The 20,672-nt window shown below is 38.1% G+C and overlaps 2 protein-coding genes across 2 annotated transcripts; one reads left to right on the top strand and one right to left on the bottom strand.

Moving 5' to 3' along the window:
- Positions 1-4,938: 4,938 nt before the first annotated feature.
- LOC140014857 (uncharacterized) lies at positions 4,939-7,429 on the top strand. Its single transcript, XM_072066483.1, has 3 exons — positions 4,939-5,658; positions 5,713-6,365; positions 6,436-7,429. The coding sequence occupies exons 1-3, from the start codon at positions 4,939-4,941 to the stop codon at positions 7,427-7,429; spliced, it is 2,367 nt and encodes a 788-aa protein (XP_071922584.1).
- Positions 7,430-10,963: 3,534 nt separating this feature from the next.
- LOC113710134 (subtilisin-like protease SBT5.6) lies at positions 10,964-18,702 on the bottom strand. The gene is made up of 9 exons (XM_027232970.2): positions 18,446-18,702; positions 18,159-18,351; positions 15,909-16,091; positions 15,435-15,546; positions 13,608-14,160; positions 13,193-13,290; positions 12,736-13,081; positions 11,741-11,954; positions 10,964-11,619 (listed from the first exon to the last, which is right to left on the bottom strand). The coding sequence occupies exons 1-9, from the start codon at positions 18,518-18,520 to the stop codon at positions 11,093-11,095; spliced, it is 2,301 nt and encodes a 766-aa protein (XP_027088771.1). The 5' UTR covers positions 18,521-18,702; the 3' UTR covers positions 10,964-11,092.
- Between the last annotated feature and the right edge of the window lie 1,970 nt (positions 18,703-20,672).

Here is a 20,672-nt window from a genome sequence, read left to right as displayed (position 1 = left end):
CTCAAAAACAAGTTTAGTAAAAAAGAATATATAACTCTAACATAAAAAAAATACAAAAAAAAAAACTCACAAAGATACTAAAAACAAAATTGAGACAATAGGCACAACAAACATAAGAAAAACAAGTAAAAATGTCTAAATTAATAAAGTTGCTCTTAGCACCGATATTGATAAATCTTCCCCGGCAACGGCGCCAAAAACTTGACGTGTGCGGGGTATACATATTCAATTAGCTCATCCACAATCAAGTTTTACATTTATAATTCCTAAATACCCCACACGTGATTTATCGCAAGTATACGAATCGTGAGCGAGTATAGGGTATTAAGAATCGATCCCACAGGAAAGATTGCAATTATCGGTGATTTTCGAACTCCTTTATTATCTAGACTATCATAAATATAAAAGTAATAAAATAACACTAGAAAGCTCCTAGAGGTATGGAATTCCTTACTACTCTTGCAAATGAGATTACCAATTAATTGAATGCTATTATCTTGGTTAGTTATGGCGTAATTTCCTAATGTATGTGAAACCTACTCTCGTAGTGAATCAACTATACTTATAGCTAAACCATACCTACTCTCGTGGTTATGAAATTAATTACAAACTCATTTCTTCTATGAAATTACATGAAACAAGTCACTTAAAGCCACATAGGTGCTCCTCTACTCTCGTGAGTGAACTACCTAGGTTTATCACTTCCTTGAACTAGTGTTAAATTCCAATTTTCATTGCAAACTTAACACCTTTAGATAATCACAACTAATGGCCGGTTAATCATGATTAGATAAGCAAAAGTGATAAATAACTTGTTCAAAATAATACCACCAAGTAGCCAAGTAAACATCACAAACAAGATATAACAAGTTCAACCATAACTCTAGGCATAAACTTTAACTAAACATGAAGAAAATAAAAGACAGATCCATACTTGTATTATAACTAAACATAAGATGCAATACAAGAAATAAAGTGATAGGAGAAATGTCACCCATGTCACTTGAACTCCATGCTCTCCATCTTCATCCTCGACTTCATCTAAGTTTAGCTACAAATACAAGAAAGAAACACTATCCTAACTACTGAACTAAGAAAAACTAGTGAAAGCTACATTTATGGTGAGTTTCTCTCTGGCCTTCCCAAGTTATCCAGAGAATATGACCAACCTCAATTTTTATGCTAAAATCTGATGTCCCTTCCCTCTCCTACCGTATTTTTCTTCTCCCCCTTGATTCTCCAAATCTAAGGTGTTAACAAAATCAACAAAACAGTGTTCAGCCTCTTGATTCTACCGTATCTTTTTGACTTGACAATAAGCTATTTTTCTTCTTTTGTGCATCAGAAACATGTGCAGCCCAAGTTTTCTCTCCAGCTACAGCTAGAAAGTAGTATGAAAATGAGAAAAATGGCTGAGCAAATTGCAGAAATTCGGCTGCCATACGCGTATTCACTTTTGACCTCGCTTCAACTGCAATTTTCTCTATGATAGCCACCAAACTGGCTGTAATACAAAACATGAAAGTTGTAACCCTTTGACTTAGCGTTTCAATGCTTCAAGAATCATCTAATTTGGAGCTCAGTGGATGGAGATATGATCAAAATACCATAGACTGGTCAATTCTGTGTTTCAGCTCTCGACCATACAGATAAGCTTCTGTGTTTTGACTTTTTGACCAGGAAAACGGCTGAATTGGACTTTGATGTCTTCATACCAAATGTATATCTATCTCTTAGCTTCAAAATGGTTCTAGAATCATCTTAATCCAATGTGTGTAGTTCAAGATATCGCCGAAATACAGAAATATGTCAAAATTGCCTTCTCTTGCAATTCTTCATTTGATTATTTTGCATTTCATTTCTTCTTTAAATACCTCAAATCATCACCAATCATCAAATTTTCTTCTCAATTCACACTCTTTGATGATTAAATCATTAATCCTGAAAGAACATGAAGTTTTTACTGTTAAAATCCATAAAAATGTAATGTTTCCCACTTAGACCACAAAATATATATTTTTACTAGAATCTTAGTTTATTAGTTATAAAACTAATTAAAACACACCAAAACTAACTCATAAAACACACTTAAAACACGTAAAATATATTCTTGTCACTATCACTTTGGAACCACTAGTAACAAAAAGAACAAAAGTCTATGAACTCGCTTGTAAAAAATAATTATTGTTTACATTGGCTTGAATATTTTCTTGGATTACTTTTCTCTGCGTTGTGTTAGATGTTTTATCATCATTATTAGGCACAAAAAGTTTCTATCAACAAACAGGTGCCTTGATAGATGCCATTCAATTCATGCGTTTTAATTCATAAAGTTTGATGCTTATCGATATTGCAAATTACACGTCATTGCGATATTAAAAATTGGTTATGTAAAGAATTTATGTTAAACAGAATAAGCTAGCTTGTATATCAATGGTATAATAAGGAGCTTCATACATTTCTAGGTAATGTGTGCTCATGTGATGAAAATATTTTACTTGTCAAATAACACAAGACCTCTTATTGGAACTCCATTTTTATTCAAGTTATCCCTATTGTACAAGAGTACAAAAATTGGAAAAGTAAACTTCTTTCCATTGTAAAGTAGCATTCATTCACCCCAAAAGTTGTAATAATGTAGCCAAGTTCTTAATTTTTCATTACTTTACAAGATGATACTTAAACTAATAATGAAAGGCTAAATTGATCACAGTAGCTAGATTTTTTAAAAATAGTAATTTGAAGCTGCTTTATGAAGAAATTGAAGTAAAGTAATAGCACAAGCATTTGTTATTATCAAAAAGGTTTTTAGGTGATTTAAAGATAGAACTTCCGAAAAAAAAATCTTTGGATCTTAAATTTAAGACATGGGAATGTAAATGGATAAATGAATGTATCACAATTTTACACTATCCATTTAAATGGCATCCATTTAGATCCATTTGTTAAATGGTTTAAATAGGATTGGATCATTTTGGCCCATTATTCATTTAACTAAGACTATTTATCAATCATATATTCAGTTTGCCACTTTTAGGTTTAAACACGCAACGGTCAAAATATGAATCAGTTTCTTAGAACCTGTAAAAAGTGAACTATTCGGCTGTTGAACATTCGATTTGGTTTAAAGAATACTGGGTTATATGAATGTCAACATTACAAAGTAATGCCAAAAAATTTTTAAAAATTTTAAAAAGTAATGCCAAAACTATATTTGATTACAAATTCATATTTATCTCCAATAAACTAGTAATTAACATTTATTGTCCTTAAATTTACACATAGACACACATTCCCTCTTTCATATATATAAGGCGATTAAGCAGACACATATTAATCAATATATCTCTATACTTCAACTCTACTTGTCTTTTTTGTACACAATTACACAACCTACTTACGTATTGTCAAGTTTTGATTTCTTTCTATAAATCAAATCTCTAAAATGCATAATGTACTTGACCAAAATTTCTAAAATAACACTCCTTGTATTTACACCTTTAAAAATAGGATAAATTACACTTTACCCCCTGTGATATAGCTAATTTTCATATAATCCCCCTGATTTTAAAAACTATATATAACTCTCTCATAGTTTAGATTAAAGTGTTAAAATAACTGAAATGATCATCCGTAATGGAGCCTATGAAAATGTCAAAATCACCATTGTTTAAAAACTAAAATGGCTTAAGTGACCAAAATATATAAACATAATATGCATGATACTTTAATCCGTTTTCATCTTAATCCATAGAACTTTTGGTTAAATTTCAAATGATATCAATTAGAACTTTTCTCCATTAATATACTTAAATTGCCATATGAATGAACACAATCACAACTATTGCAACTCTATTTGATTAGACACTTTTCCAAATTGATTACACTTTTTTTTTAAAAAACTAACATGGAAGACGACCTCTCTTAGCAATTGTTCATTGGTCGCAGGTTAGCCAAAACCGTATCAATTATAAAAGTGGAATGAAAAGTCATATTATTACTTTAAACAAGTGGAAATTTCTATAACTAAGCCATAATTTGTGTGTGCAATATGTTCAACATAATACTTTAATGTATATATGACGTCACGGGTCAAATTACAGACTAGCTACTTTTGGTTGACCCAATAATTGAACCAATGATCCTTGTCCTGATTATTTTTTGAGTCAATGAATGGGTTCAGTTATAAAGGACATAACGAATTTTATACCACATATATAGGGAATGAAAGAAAAAGAGAAGGAATGGCCTCAGTTTTTTTGTCCTATCTATTCACAGTTACTGCTATTCTTTTTTTTTTTCAGTTAATTATTTCTCCTTTTAAAATTGGACCAATTGTAGCCAGTTAGCCGATTCCACTGGAACCAGACAACTGCAGGTAGGTTTCATAGCTCAATCTTACATGACTAGAAAAACGGTCAAATATGTATAGTAAAAGCCTCAGTATTCAGTCAACTCGGACTAAACCAGTTCGAGCAGTTTTTGGTTTCTTTATATATCGCCCATTTGTCAATGTAATAGAATGGCTTGAAGAACCTAAACTAATAATATGCTGATTATTTTGTAAAAAAAAAAACATTTTACCTAATTCTCTCTCTATTGGTACCATCAGCGCCGCCATTAGGGTCCATACGGCTGCCGCGCACTATGGCTGCATGTCCCTCCTCCGCTGTGGGGGAGGGGGTTCCCCCTACGACAGGCACGAAGGCTGCCCCTCGGTCGTTTGCAGAGGTGGTCTTGGCAAAGCAGAATCTGGGGTTTCAGTCCAAGTCCTTCGCTTCCCTTATGTCTCCTGCCGCTGGAGAAACAAGGGTACAGGCTGTTACGTCCACTCATAGAGGGGAGCCAGCAGTGTGTTTCTCCGTGGAAGACATCGAAAGAGTTGCGGTTTCTTTCTAGTTTTCATTGGTGGGAAAGTTCTCCAGGGGTCGTCCAGCGATGGAGGACCTGCAAAAATTCTTCCGTGCGCTAGACTTGAAAGACGATTTTTCGCTGGGTTTGATGGATCGTCGGCATATTCTTATCCGGTTATCAAATGAGGCAGATTTTTATCGTATTTGGTCGCGTAATATCTGGTATGTTCAGGATGTTTCGATGAGAATTTTTAAGTGGTCGACGGATTTTCATGTCGATAGAGAATCCTCGGTTGTGCCAGTTTGGTTTTCCCTGCCCAAGCTGCCGATCCACCTCTTTCACAAAGAGTGTCTATTCTCCATCGTGGCATGCCTGGGTTGGCCGCTGTGCGTGGATACAGCTACTGCTATGGGCTCGCGGCCAAGCGTAGCAAGGGTATGTGTTGAGGTGGATCTGCAGAGGGAGCTTCCAGAAAGGGTCTGGATTTCAGTGGGGGATAGGATGGGTTTTTGGCAGGTTTTGATGGCGGAAAATCTCCCAAAATATTGCGGTTTGTGCCTACACCAGGGACATAATGAGGACGACTGCCGACTTAAGCATCCTGGGCCACGTCTTGAGCAGATGGGTCGCCTGCAGGTGGAGAGGACAATGCAGCGGTACCAGCAGAAGAAGGATCCCATGGCTGGGCATGGGACTTGCACGGCGTTGGGCAAGGCTGGAAAGTGTGACGGTGGCGCTAGAGTGGCGTTGGAGGGCCTTGGCAGGGAGGCGGCTAAGAAACTTGTGGGTCAGTCGCAAGTGCTGGTGAGTAAGCAGGCAACAGCGACGTCAGTGGCTCAACCATCTACTGAGGCGTAGAAGAGCGAGGGCACGGAGACGTGTGGTCACAGACCAGGCAATGGGCACGGAGGGATTAGGTCCGCTGTTGGGGGCGCTCCTGAGGGGGTGGCCGGGACAGTTGTTGGGGTTGGGCAACACCAGGCAACGCTGGAGGCGGAAGTGGAGGCCACGGTTGCCGAACCAGCAAGGGGCATGGTGGGGGTGTTGAGTAATGGGGAGAGGGGACACGCTGGCCCCCGGGAGTTGACTGACGTTAATCTCTCGGTGATGGAGATGTTGGTGGAGGAGGCAATTGAGAGAGCTGCTGATAGTGTCATGCAGGCCGTGGCTGAGCGTGTCGTGGTAGAGGAAACGGCGACAGTGGAACGCAACGGGCAACAGAGGGAACTACAGCTGGGTCACTGCGAGGCCGAGCCTCTCCAGCAACCATTAATGGTATCTACGGGCAGGTCGGGTGAGCAAAGGGATGTAGAAGCGGTTGAAGGGAGGACCATTGAAATTTCCCAGGTTGCGGGCGATCTATCGCCAAGGATGGTTGTAGTGCCAGAGCCCAGCTCGGCATCACTGTTTGTGGAGCTGAATATTGAACACCCAGGTGATGCAGGGAAGGGGCTCAGAACGTCAAAGGGACGGGGAGCTCGGGTCCGGATCCCGTCAGACAGGCAGCTCAGGTCAGCAACATGTGCTTCAAACTCTTCTCATTATCTCCATCATGATTAATGTCCTTATGTGGAATATCAGAGGGGTTTCTAGAAGCCCTAACCTACGTAGATTACTTCGCTTAGTGAGAACGCATGGCATTTCAGTGGTAGCTATATCTGAACCTAAAATGAATGTTTCCCGTATCGAGGGCATCCGCTTGCGACTAGCATTTGATTTTACTGTTGTCAACCAATCGGGGGATCTCTGGATTTTCTTTAATGCTCCATGTGGTATGTCAATTGTGAGGGATTCTAATCAGCATATTTCATTATCTGTGCACCACCCGTGGTTACTAGGTCCCCTGATATTTTCTTTCGTCCATGCGAGGTGCTCGATGGAGGAACGGCGGGAGCTGTGGGCTAGTTTACTAAGGGATAAACCCCGGGCATCTCCGTGGCGTATTGGGGGGGATTTCAACGTCATAACGGCCCCTCACGAAAAGCATGGAGGCCGGCCCTTTGCCATGACTGAAGGGGTGGAGTTTTTGTCATTTATGGAGGAGGCAGGGGTCTTTGACGCTGGCTTCTCGAGTCCAAGTTTTACGTGGTGCAACAATAGGAGGGGACGGTCGCGGATTTGGAAGCGGCTTGATAGGTTAGTAATGAATGAGGAATGTCTTGGGGTAGCCTCGGCCGTATCTGTTGTTCATCTTGCTAGGCACCCGTCAGATCATTCTCCTCTGAAGATCTCATTTCGATCTAGGCTTGACAATAAACCACGGCCATTTCGGTTCTTGAATATGTGGACAGCAAGGCCGGACTTGATGGAGGTGATTCGAGAGGCCTGGAATAGGGACGTTCAAGGTTCCCCCTTGCGAATTTTTTGTGCAAAATTGATGGCGGTGCGGAGGAATATCCAGAGATGGAATAGGCAGGTCTTTGGGAATATCTTTGATGCGGTCAAGAGAGCGGAGGCAGGGCTCCAAAGAGCCGAGAAAGTTGTTGAGACTGACGCCTCTGAGGAGGCACAGATGGAGCTTCAAGGGGCCCAAGCTGAACTTAGACGGGTTCTAGCAGTGGAGGAGCAGTTCTAGCATCAGAAGGCCAGAGTAAAATGGCTGCAGCATGGAGACCAGAACTCCAAGTATTTTCATGCGGTAGTAAAGCAGAAGCGGGTGCAAGGAATGATACATAGGGTTAAGAAATATGATGGAACATGGGTGGAGAATGATGCTGACATTGCAACCGAGGCAGTTGCATATTTCACTAGTTTGTTCTCGGGTGAGGCAACGTCTCAATCGGATAGGTTGCTCAATTTGATCCCATCGTTGATTACGGAGGAGGACAATTTGGTCTTAGAAGAGGTTCCCACCATGGAAGAAATTAAACGAGTGGTGTTCTCAATGGGATAGTGCTGCGGGCCCGGATGGATTTATAGCGAAGTTCTTCACCTTTGCTTAGGACATCATTGCTCAGGATATCTACAGGGCGGTCGGGAGTTTCTTTTGTGGGGCGGAGTTGCCTCGCTTTATTACTTCTACTTCCATAGTTCTAATTCCCAAGGTTCCTAATCCCCATGATTTCTTGAAGTTTCAGCCCATCAGTCTGTGCAATTTCTTCAATAAGGTGATTTCCAGGATCCTGGTGGAATGGATCGCTCCGATTTTACCAAGAATCATCTCTCCCCAACAAACGGGTTTTATCCAAGGGCGTAGTATCACGGAAAATCATCTGCTGGCCCAGGAGCTGATCTCGGGCATGGGTAAAAAGACAAGGGGAGGAAATGTAGTGCTAAAGTTGGACATGACAAAAGCTTATGATCGAATGTCTTAGGTACATATTACTACTGTTCTGCTGCAGTTTGGGTTTGGGGAAAGGATTATTGACATGGTATGGCGTCTGCTGGCAAACGTTTGGTTCTCAGTGATCATCAATGGGGCGTCACACGGGTTTTTTAAGTCTGGCAGGGGTCTCAGGCAAGGGGACCCTCTGTCCCCTGTATTGTTTGTTATTGGAGCAGAGATGTTATCCAGGGGTTTGAATAACCTTGCTCAACAGAAGGGTTTTGTGGGTTTCGGGTTCCACGGGATTGCCCCACTATCACGCACCTAGCCTTTGCAGATGATGTAATGATATTTACAAATGGGGCTACTGCGGGGTTAACAGGCGTCATGCACATACTAGGGGCATACCAGCAGTCCTCGGGGCAACTGGTGAATGCTCAAAAGAGCGGCTATTTAGTTCATCCGTCGTTGCTCCCTGGTCGCAGAAGGGCTATTGAAAGGGTCACGCAGTTCACACATTAGGAATTCCCTTTTCGATATCTTGGTTTCCCCTTATATATTGGACGGTGTAAGACAGCATATTTTGGGGACGTAGCTCAGGTGCTCTTGAACAAAATACTGTCCTGGAAATCGAGGTTTTGGTCCACAGGGGGAAAGCTAACTTTGATTAGGCATGTGCTGCTGTCTGTTCCGGTTCACTTGCTCTCGGCTGCGGTGTTGCCTTCGGCTTTCAGATTGGTAGAAAAGGTGTGCGCGAACTTCCTATGAGGTGTCTTGGAGGAAGGCACGAGGTATCACTGGATTGGGTGATCTCAATTATGCTACCCGGTTGAGGAGGGAGGAGTGGGCCTCAGATGGTTGCGTGACATTTATATGGCTTTTCCTTGTAAATTGTGGTGGTAGTTTAGGACCGGTTCATCACTCTGGGCGAGTTTTATGCGTGCTAAATATTGTCGGGACCTCCATCCGTGTGAGGTGGAACTGAGTCGTCACGCCTCCGGCACATGGCGGAGAATGATAAACATTAGTAGGCAAGCAGAACTTTCTGTGAGCTAGCGGATTTAGGGGGGTTCATGTCATTTTTGGTATGACAACTGGCTTGGGACTGGCGCTTTGTTTCTTAAGGCTACGGTGGCCCCAACCCTTTCCTTTAATGACTTCATTGAAAACGGGAGGTAGAGCTCAAGTTTACTCTCCCTAACCCTCCCCCCTGACTTAATTTCTTTTGTTGTATCACTCCCGATTCCTTACGGTGCTCGAGCTGATGAGCCCATATGGAGGTTGACTACGTCTGGTGATTTTTCAGTGGCATCGGCTTTCGAGGAGGTTCGACAGGCTCGCAGCCCTTCTTTCGTCCATTCTCACCTTTGGCATCCTCGCATCCCGTTGAAAATCTCATTCTTCATGCTGCGTTTGGTGTTGGGGAGGTTGCCATTCCCTGATGTTTTGTGTAAGATGGGGTTTCAGATGAGACCATCAAAATGTTGGTGCTGCCCTGAGGGAGCAAGCGAGACGGTGGAACATGCATTTTCTGAGGGGTAGGTCGCTAAGGAAGTGTGGACTTATTTTACTAGCATGTGTGGTATTATGTATGGAGGGCCTTCTTGGCGGGCTAGGGTAGTGGATTGGTGGATGTCGTCTCCGCATTCAGCATACAGGCGGCTTATCTTCAGGTTGATGCCGAGTTTCATTTGCTGGCACATTTGGAGGGCGAGGAACGCATCGATGTTTGAAGGGAGCCGGATGCACCCGACAACCATTTACCAAGCCGTTGCTTCCGATATAAGGTCAGCGGTGGAGATTCATTTTCATACGAGGCTTGGTTTGCTCTCATTCCCTCAGCTCTACGAGTGGTCGGGTCATCCAAGCAGCAGAATTAGCTTTCAGATAGTGCGGTGAACGGCAAGGCCAGGCTTTTTAACTATGAATACGGACGGGTGTTCCAAGGGTAACCCAGGTTGCAGTGGGGGTGGTGGTATCTTACGTGACGCTTTAGGAGGGCCTATACTGGCTTTCTCGGCTTTTTTTGGCATACGATCGAGCTTACACGCGGAAGCCCTCGCAATGCTAACCGGCCTTCGGTTGTGTGTGAAACAAGGGTTTGTAAAAGTGGACCTTCAATCGGATTCTCAGGTGTTAGTGGGGATTATCCAGCGTCGTTTGCGGTGCCCGTGGCAGATTCGGACTGAGATAGAGCAAATCTGGGACCTGACAGTGGCCGTGGCAAGAGTTTCTCACTGCTACAGGGAAACCAACCGTGTGGCGGATATTCTGGCCAATGTGGGTGTCTCTCACCCACAGTAGGGTTGCATTATGTATGACAGCACCAGCATAATTCCAAAGTTAGCAAAGGGGGAGATCCAGTTAGATAAGCTAGACATGTCATCTGTTAGAAGGATAGTAAGGGAGGCGGAGCAGCCAGACCGGGTGGGGGACATTCTGTAACTTTGCTATGGTTTTTCTTCATAAGTAATAAATAAAAAAGAAATTTAAAAAAAAAATAGAATGGCTTGAAGATGGATGAGATGCAAATGGCTTGTCTATAACCTAACTGATACACATAGTCGATAATTATGATGGCGAGTAGCATTAGAATTCAATTCAATATGATGGATGCTGAGATAGGTAAACATCTATAGTCAATAATACTATATATATATGTATATATATATATGTTGCAAATGAGATGCAAGCAACTCGTTTGTTTGGATAGTACGTTATTTCCCCTAATATATTTTCTTATATCACCATTACAATTTCCGATACAGCTTTTTATCTCACATACATCACATCACAAAAAGTGTTACAGTAAAAATATCTCAAATAATTCACAATCCAAACCGATACATAATTTCCTTCTCATTTTATTATGCAAGAAGAAATTACAATACCTGAATACTTAGAACAAGAGAAACATGAATGACATCTTATATTGGTCAAGTAACACAAGTACAATTGGAATTTTCAAGAAAGTTATGCTGCTGAGACTACAATAGGACTTCTAACAACATGACCAGCTCCATCACTCCATGCATACCTTCCAAATTCAAACTTTGTCTCCTTTATACTTGCAGCAACTTTTACTGTAATACCGAAGCTTTGTTTTTCCCCTATTTTACTAAAGTAGAGTTTTGTTGGAAGGATTTCAACAGTATAGCCCGGGGGTGATACAATGCTTACCGTGTAACTACTATTACCCGTACCAACATTTGTGACAGTTCTACTCACAGTCATGGTGCCATTGAGTTTTGCAATTGCAAGTGAAGGATAATTAAGATCACTGGGAGGAGGTACATGCTTTGGACATTTGAATGATGGATCAAGAAAAGCTGTGCCACTACTACAAAGGAAGAGAAGGTAATCAGTGTAACTTGCATCATAAACAAGTCCAGGATCTGCTGCTTTTGATGGTTGAAAATGGCCAGCCCCGTAGTGAAAAGGAGTTGCTATATTTCCAACTGCATCTGTTATTGGTATCTGTACATTGTTGACCCTTCTTGCTGTGTAAAGAAAGTTAAAAAAAAATTGTACAGATGAGGCGAAGAAGAAAATAACATACTAACCTATATGTCAACTAGAGATTATATTGAACAGGAGTAAAAAGTAATAAAAATGTACAACCTGTGGTCATTAGAGAAGATCTTATTGCAGCACTACTCCAATCAGGATGTATAGCTTTTAGCAATGCAGCTACGGCAGAAACATGTGGGCAAGACATAGAAGTTCCTGACGCAATGTTATACTTAACAACTCGATGATCTTGAAGAAGCTGAGTTGGAGGCGATGCCTCAGTCCACGCGGCCAATATGTTTAGTCCTGGAGCAGTGATATCTGGCTGGTAGAATGAAAGAATTCAACCAACTATTGTTAATAATATGAATATTTTGTGGAAAAGAAAACTAATCAATTTAAATATTTGAATTTTAAAATCCATGAGAGAACTGAGCAAAACTAGATTGGAAAAAAATAAAATGAAATGGGTATTTCTATCATAAGCTTAAATGGCTAATCTCGTGGATGTTTGTCAAAAGTGCTGGACGAGTTAAACTTGTTGAGTTATAAGTTTTAAGGAATTGAGTTCAAGAAAATAGCTACAATTCTTTCTATTATGCATCTGGAGATGAAAAAAAAAAGAAGATAACTGAATACCAAATTTGGATGAGAAATACTTTTTTAGAGCACGGTATGTTAGCTTATTCCAAATGATAATATATCATTTTCTATGTAATAGACATGAAACTTTTAACGACACAAAGACAACTGATTGCTCTCCAGGAATCTTATTAACAGAGGATTTTTTTTTTTTTTTTTATCATGAGTTATCGCTACTGGTTTGTTCTACTCTAGTGTTATTCTCTCGGTTTCTTCCTTTTAGTATGTCTGTCTGCTTTTGTAGAGAAGAAGTGTAGAGAAACGGTGTTTTGATGAATGTAGAGAAATCCAGAACTTTGGATGCTGAATATCCCACTTGCCAAGCTACGAAATTTGAGAGAAGAAGGAAAGAGTTAAAACGAGTATTGTTTTGAATCTTTGGAATTCTTCCCCCGAGTGCAAGAATATTGTTTCGTTACCAAACTAATTACCTTGAGAATTTTCATGTTAAACAATAATATTACCTTGAGAATATTTGGTTCAATTCCATTTGGACCTAGCGCTGTGAAAGGAGCCATAAATGGAGCTGGTCCAGTACCAATAATAGTTCTTCCTGGGAAAAGCGTTGCTGTTGGATTTTCATTATTCAATATATAACTCACTATTGTTGCTCTATCATTCTGAAGCACAGTTGTTCCAGGGAGTAGGAAAGGGGTTTCATCTACTCCTTTTCCGCCGTAAGGGTTGCCAAAAATGGCAGCCACTCCCCCAGCTCTTCTTACTTCCAATGCCTGAGAAATGAATCCTACCCAGCAGAAAACAACTTTGCCTTTGACAAGCTTTTTGGAAAGCGTACCAGGAAAGCACCGCCTATAAGGTTTGCTCGTAAGTGAGTAGAAAGGGTGTATATTATCCAAGGTGAAATCTTAAAAAAAAAAAAAAAAAGAGTAAAGAAACTGAAGAAAGGGTGAAAATGCAAACCCGGTAGTCAGATTGGTGGTTTTGCCTGGGATTTCCACATCAACGGCATACACCAAAGGATACTTCTTGGTCTTCCTAAATGGCGTTACTGTACGCCCCTGTTGTCAAGATTAAAAACAACTTTTAGTATCATATAAACAAAAATAAATTACCATGCATGTTGCAATTGATGGACAATGACTCTTCTGATTAAAGAAAAGTTTTTTGGCAAAAGTAATGAATGGCAAGTACTATATAGCAAACGATATAGTACACTTGTCACCATTTCTTTTACAGTTAGTGATCCTTTTGTTAACATATACAGTAAGTGTTCTCTGTGTGTGGCAAAATCATATTTTGAGGAAAGGTAAAGATCTAAGTGTTCATTTGCAATCTTAATGTTTAATCTTAAGATTGTTGGATTATCTTTTAGTACCTGAACAATCAGGCCATTTCCCAGCACAATTGTTGATTGAAATATTCGATCAATGCTACTAGCACCAACGGAGATGAGCCATGGAGCTACATTTGACACAGATGATGGAGTTGGCCCTGAATTACCAGCACTACATACCACGATGATATCTCTCTTCAGGGCATGCAATGATCCAATTGCAGTGCCATCTTCAGCATACGGAGAGCTAGTGTAGCTACCAATGGAGAGGCTAATAACATGAACACCATCCTTGATGGCATCGTCGAAGGCAGCAAGCGTATCACCGTCTGGGCATACTGGTTCATCTAGAGGATCAGGTTGCCAACAGACTTTGTAGATGGCTAGGCGAACAAGAGGAGCGCCACCAGAGGCAGTACCATTGGCGAATCCACCCAAGGAAGAAGCATTAGGAACTCTTCGTCCTCCGATAGTTGATGCTGTATGAGTTCCATGACCATTTTTGTCTCTAGGTGAACGGAATTCCATTTTTTCCTTAACAGGGCCATGTTCAGCCTCATAATGCTTTAGGTAGTATCGAGCCCCAATTATTTTCCTACAACATGTAATGAATTTTTTTTTTTTTGCAAGATTATTTCATCTCTTCATCAGGCAATATTAGAACAATTCCACCCAATCCCCCACCCAACCATAAAAAATAAAGGAATAAAAGGAACCATCTATTAATTGGCAATGATCACATCTCAATCAAAAATTTGAAGTCACCAGAAAATCAAGCAAAAACTCATCTTGCAAAAGGAAAAAAATGAAGTCCCTAGAAATTAACTGATGTGATTAGCCAATGCACTGAAGGTATTCATTTTTAATTAATATTCTTTCATGTTTCTCTCACTGAATTGTAGTGAGGAAACACAAATTGTGAAGAGTAAATTAATGCCCTAGGGATCCTTTTGCTCAAAAAACAATGTTAAAGGAGCCTAGATATCTTCTTTTACGAGATACTTCACACAAGTGTTCATGAATATGATTGAATTTCTGCAAGGGTTAAAGACACTAAGGCTCCTAACATTTGATGTCCCTTGTACTTTCTCAATTATTTTTGCTGCACTTTACCCCTTCTGTTTAGCCATATCAGCTATTACCATGTTTCAAATTTACCCTCATCTCCATTTTTCTCCATTCTTCTTTTTCTTGTCCAAGCTTCTCATATCACCATATTTAGCAGTGCAAGTTTTTCTTTTGAGAAAATCAAGAACTAAGTTCCAAATATATTCCACTTTTATTGGAAAACAAAAAAATTCACCGTCGTAACTAAATTCAAAACCTTTGTTATTGTTAAAAATATTCCTCCTCAGAGTAACATTAACAAGCGGAGGTGAGATACCAATGTGATAAAATAGCTCTCATATGCATGTCATGAATATTTGAAACTTTTGATAGAAAATTTTTGTATTGTTAAAATTACATGGTATTATTATTTTAATAATATTTTTTTATTTTTTGTACATGAAATGATTTTATTTTAAACTCTAAAATAGATTCGAAAGGCATGTGACTTTTTTAATTGGTTAGAATTTACTTTTAAGGACATTCTCCAAAAACAAAAAATGAGATCTTATTTTCAAGTATTGTTTCTACTAATTATTATTTTAAAATCATTAGTTTTTTTTTTTTTTTGCGAAAGTGTTGGTCAAAGGGGGGAATGTAACAAAAATAATGTTACAGGTGAAAGTGCAAATGGCGCCAAACTTTAGGGGGTTTAGTGCGTTTAGCCCTTCTAATAATGTATTAACTCCTAGCCTGCCTTCTTTCGCATGATTTAATCATGGAAAGGAACCATTGAATTGAATGAAGAAAAGGGGATCTCACCTATTGCAATGGGAAGAGTTAAAGGCAATCCCTTGTTGACAAGTACCTTTCCAAGATTTTGGAACAGGTTCCATCCCTTCATCGTTAAAACTTCGAGACTCTGGCCATATACCTGGTCAAAATTAAGTATAGATAGATAAAACAATCCTATTTTATGCACAACCAATTCCAAAAATGTGATGTGCTAAGTCAAATATGTTCCACAATCAACCATTCCTGTTAAATTAGCATGCACGCTATCACCTTTTTTTTTCTCTTGCTTTCTCTTGTAATGTTGACCCCGTCGACGTATCTTTGTCAAAAAACATTTTTTTTATTATTCATGTTAGCCAAAATCATTGTGTTTGCGTGCAAGTTGAAAATAGAAAAATTCAAATTTTGAACTTAATACTGAAAACTGAATCGGTTTCATATGTATGTGTGTATGCACGTATACTGACACTAGAATTCACCAAAATTATTAGGTAAAGTTACCGCTGTCAAAGACTCCAACGATAACATCTTTGCCATAGCTAGCTCTCTGAAGTAATTTTTCTCCATTCACACGACTTAAGTCACCATTTGCTTCAAGTAAATTGGTAAAATCCCACGATCTTGTAGTTTGTAGCCGCAATCTTCTTGTTTGGCTACGGAAAACCGAAATCACTCCATCCATTTCTGCCAAGACAAGAGTAGGTTGTTTTCCATAAGCACGGTACAAGACCATTTGGCAACAGAATGTTTAGCTATTGGCATTAAAATACTCCTAAACATTAGATGTCTAGGATATAGTACCATATTTTTTGTTTTATGAATGGTAGAATCAGTTGCGGAGCCAGAAATAACTTTTACTGGGAGCAAAGATAATATAGAATATATTTACTTTTTTTGCCCCTAAAAATAAAGACATAACAACAATATTCATGTAATAAATGAAAATGATATAACTATTTTAAAAGAAAATAAAACTATTGAATGAATAATGTTACAAAAAATTACATAATGGGATTCACTAATATAATATTCATTTTGTTTCAAAAATTACATAGTATAACCTTTCACAATTGGTCAAGATAAATTTTCAAAATTTTATGTTTTATAACCTTTTTGTTTACAACTCCACAAGAAGGCGGCGAAGTGAAGGAATTGATCAGAGGGGAAGAAGAGTTAGTGAGAAAATAGATAGTACTTACTTTTTTTTGTGCACATAAGTTTCATAAACTAAGTATCACAATTATTGATTAACTTTTATAAATAACACACCTATTTATAAGAAATTTAAGATTTGTTTTATTGAATGAGTCCAACAAAACCTTTTTGGCTTATAAGAAATAAACTACAACAAGTTACAAGGGAGCTAAATAATTGAAACAAGAGGATTTTGGATTTTTACACTCTATTTCCATTGAACTACAAAACCAGAATACATGAATTTTCATTTCTTAATAACTAAGTGGGTACAAAAATACAATATAATAGAAACTACAAGGGCAGTTGCACTATTTTTAAGGGTCAATGGGAGCATGTGCCCCAGTGCCCCAGTCTAAATCCGCCTCTGGGTAGAATTCAAACCCAAAATGATAAGACGCTGAAATGTCTTATCCAAGGACACTTGCTGATACAGCCTATACGCCATCAACTATGGTGATAACTTGTGATGGCCCTCGAACTATCCGCATAGTTCACTTTTCGCAACTAAATTGTACTCATTTAGGGTAAATGCTAGAAACTCCTATGATTTCATGTATTATGATATTTCAAAATATCAAGGTGACTCCTGTGATTTTATGTAAAGTGGAATTCTGATGGATAGAAGCCGTTATAATTTTTTAATTTAAATACCAATAATACTCTTTCTTAACTACTAAATGGAAAGAGGATCTAACCACTTAGCATAAAATCATGGAAGATTATGTTGATACATGCAAAATTATAGGAAATTTAAGTGGATATTATAATTTCATCAAATGCGTTTTGGAGCATAACTGAGCCCATCTTCATAATTGACTATGTTTTCAATCGGTTTTTCACTTTATAAGAAACTTCTCTTGAATTATGAGTATATTTTGAAATGTTAAGAGAGTGATGTACTAATATGCAAAACCTGAGGGGATTATTAGTTTGTTTCCCTGTACATATATTCTCAAATCACACCATCAAAATTTAGAATAATGTGTTTGGTCACTCGCTCTAATTTGGCGGTTAAAATCAATAGGAGGTTAACCAGCATTTCACTAGCAGGGGTTTGGTGTTAATAGAGAGTGTTAACATTTACCTTTGCAAAAATACCCTTCCAACATTTACTATTATCTATACCCATCTTATTTGAAAAACCTCCCACTCATACATAACTATCACTGCACTCCCTCATTAACTGATTAACTAATCCATTAATGTACATTGCATCACCTCTCAAAAATCTCTTTATTCTATATCTTTTTTATTATTTTTTTCTAAAATATGCACACAACCCACTAGTGATTCTTAAATGTGTGCTGGTTGGTGTCTGCTGAAATTAAAAGAAATGATTACTACTATATTGCTGGAAAAGTTCAGCATGGGACACAGGGAAAAAATAGTTCAATCGCCCATGGTGAGTTATGTGAAGAGTTATGGCCCTTTAGGTAGCTTTCCCTGATTATTGTGGCTAACAGTTTTCCTCTTTTCCCTGATTACGAGGCCCTATATTGGTTTTGGACACCCTTTTCTTCTTTTTTTCCCTTTTTTTTTAATTTCCCTACTAACCTGATACCGTGGAGGCTTCTTGTGGTGTAAGGAATGCCGAGAAGCCATTGATTATGTGTCTGTAGCTATGAATAAGACATGTCTCAGCTTCTTGTTTTGAACCCTTAACAGAACGTAGAAATGAGCGATGGTGTTCCTCTATTTCTTCAAAGTTTCTGTTCCCACTGTGCTCTCCAAGGTACACTATATACACCTGCAAGAATTGCAATAATGGAGTGATTAATTAAACTACAGAGAGAGCCAATCAATAAGTTGATAATTCAGGAGATATGAAGTGAAGACTTCACCTGCCGTTCTTCACATAAGGCTTTCATATGAAGACTAATGAAAAGAAAGCATAAAACAGCCAAATATTTCTCCATGAATCTTTTGTTGAAATTGCAACTCGTGATGATGAACTTTGCCTATTCCATCATTATATTTAAAGGGTAAGAATCGGCAGTATGCCCTCGATTTACTATTTTTATTCTCATATGGAACTTCATTTTTCCATAACATACGTCCATGGAATTGGCCAATTCAAAGTTCACCAAGAGATAAAAACTTGGGCTGAAAGTCTTCTCCCAAATTAACAAAAACATGTATGTTAACGGTTGGCCATGACTAAGTAGGAAGCATGATTAAGTCAATGTCAAGAATTTTCAACCAGTATTTGTATAGGAAAATGTTATTTATACTCCATTTTTTGTTAATTACACTCCCACCATTTGTATTATTATATGGTCTAATAAATAAAAATCATATGATAAAAATAATAGTGAGAGTGTTATTAACCAAAAAATGAGTACAAATAACATTTCCCTTTATATATACAGTTTAATTTTACATAAACATCAGCAACTGCCTAATAGTTCTGCTGTGATTGGGACATTCAAATTTTGAAAGGAACGGTACATTTCTTTTCTTTTCCTCGTAATTTCATGACTGTTGTGCTTCGCCACCCTTACGTAGCAAGAAAGGTTAATAATACTTTGCCCCCTAAGTTTTGAAGGTAGTCACCTTTTATCACATCAACTTTAAAAATAAGCACTTCACTCCCTACATGTGAACTGGTCAAACATTAGAATAGTTAACTCCATCCACAAGACTGATTGTAATGACATTTTTTCCCTTCTATTATTGTTCAAATACAAACTTTGATAGTATATTTATTTAACATTACAAAAGAAATCAATTAACCGAAAACTCTAATGTGCTTTATTAGTAGTAAAAGTTGAAAATAGAAAAAAAAATTTCACTCCTTTTAATATATTCAATAAGAACATAGCAAGAATTTCTCTAGTGACTTTGAAATTTAAAACTTTAGCATGCCCTTACTAGTGGTAGTATATGAACCGAACCCACTCAAACTGTTTAGGGCCAAATATAAAATGCACATACTCAGTATTTTGCATATATTGCCTTTATCCTTTTTCTTTTGTCAAATATCGCGAAAGTGTCACTGTTAAAACGTCTTCTAGATAAAAGTTATTAAGAATCATGAAAAGTTATTTCAGAGAATTTAACAATGAATTAACCATTCCTACACTGACAGTGCATACACTATCAGCGTTGGATGAATAACAATTATGTAAAATTTAAATTTGAAATTCAACTTTTGCACATATGTCATGAATCAAATAGTGATAGTGTATATATATATATATAAGATTTACTCTTAAACAATTAGTAATTTTTTTTGACTTATAGTAGATAACTGTTATTCGACCACAAAGCTGAAAACGAGGCAAAAAGATGTGGAAGGGCTGGTGTCGAAAGGGAGAACCTATGTTGCTAAATCAGTACTTCAGAATTTTGGTTAATTAACATTGATACAAAACAAAAAGTTACTTAACATAATTAGCTGGCCTATGGATATAGATGAGCCAATTTTCAATACTATAATTCCATATTGAGTTAACTAACCAAATAATCAATTCCTAAAACGTATTAGTTTGCCTTTAATACAACTGGTTGACCATGCATCGTTTAATGGAGTTGCAGCAGCTCGTCACTATATCAACTTGCAATTGGAAATTGATCAAGAAGACAAAAGCATAACAGTGACATGAGAAGGATTTCTTATTGTCAATAAGTTCATGATACCACTGGGGCTAAAAAAAAGAGTTTTACTAATCAGAATAGAAAGGTACATTCATATATAGTACTCTTATATATCTGCATAAACTAGGATGTTTACTCCACCAAACTGATCTGTAGTCTTTAGTTACGGGGAAAAATATTCGTAGTTGGTTTAATAATCTATATATAACCTTGCGACTGTTGATAATTTAACTTTCATTTATTTCTCAAAAGATAAATCTTAGTTTAGCGTTTAATGTCTTCTCGTCAAGTTCAATGCTTAAGATATATACTATGTTGAAGCATTCAAGGATCATACAAGTTGATATATAGTAAATTATTCTCAGAGAATATACTATTGTATCAGGTGCAAGGTGAACATTTTCTATTCCGGCAGATGGTGAAAGGTTTAGAAACTTTTGAATAGAAAATGAGGATTAGATTTTCGTTCTT

The sequence above is a fragment of the Coffea arabica genome, chromosome 9e (genome assembly GCF_036785885.1).
Source record: "Coffea arabica cultivar ET-39 chromosome 9e, Coffea Arabica ET-39 HiFi, whole genome shotgun sequence".
NCBI classification, from domain to species: Eukaryota; Viridiplantae; Streptophyta; class Magnoliopsida; order Gentianales; family Rubiaceae; genus Coffea; species Coffea arabica.
The sequence above is the reverse complement of the archived record's forward strand: the minus strand, read 5'-3'. Positions and strand labels throughout refer to the sequence as shown.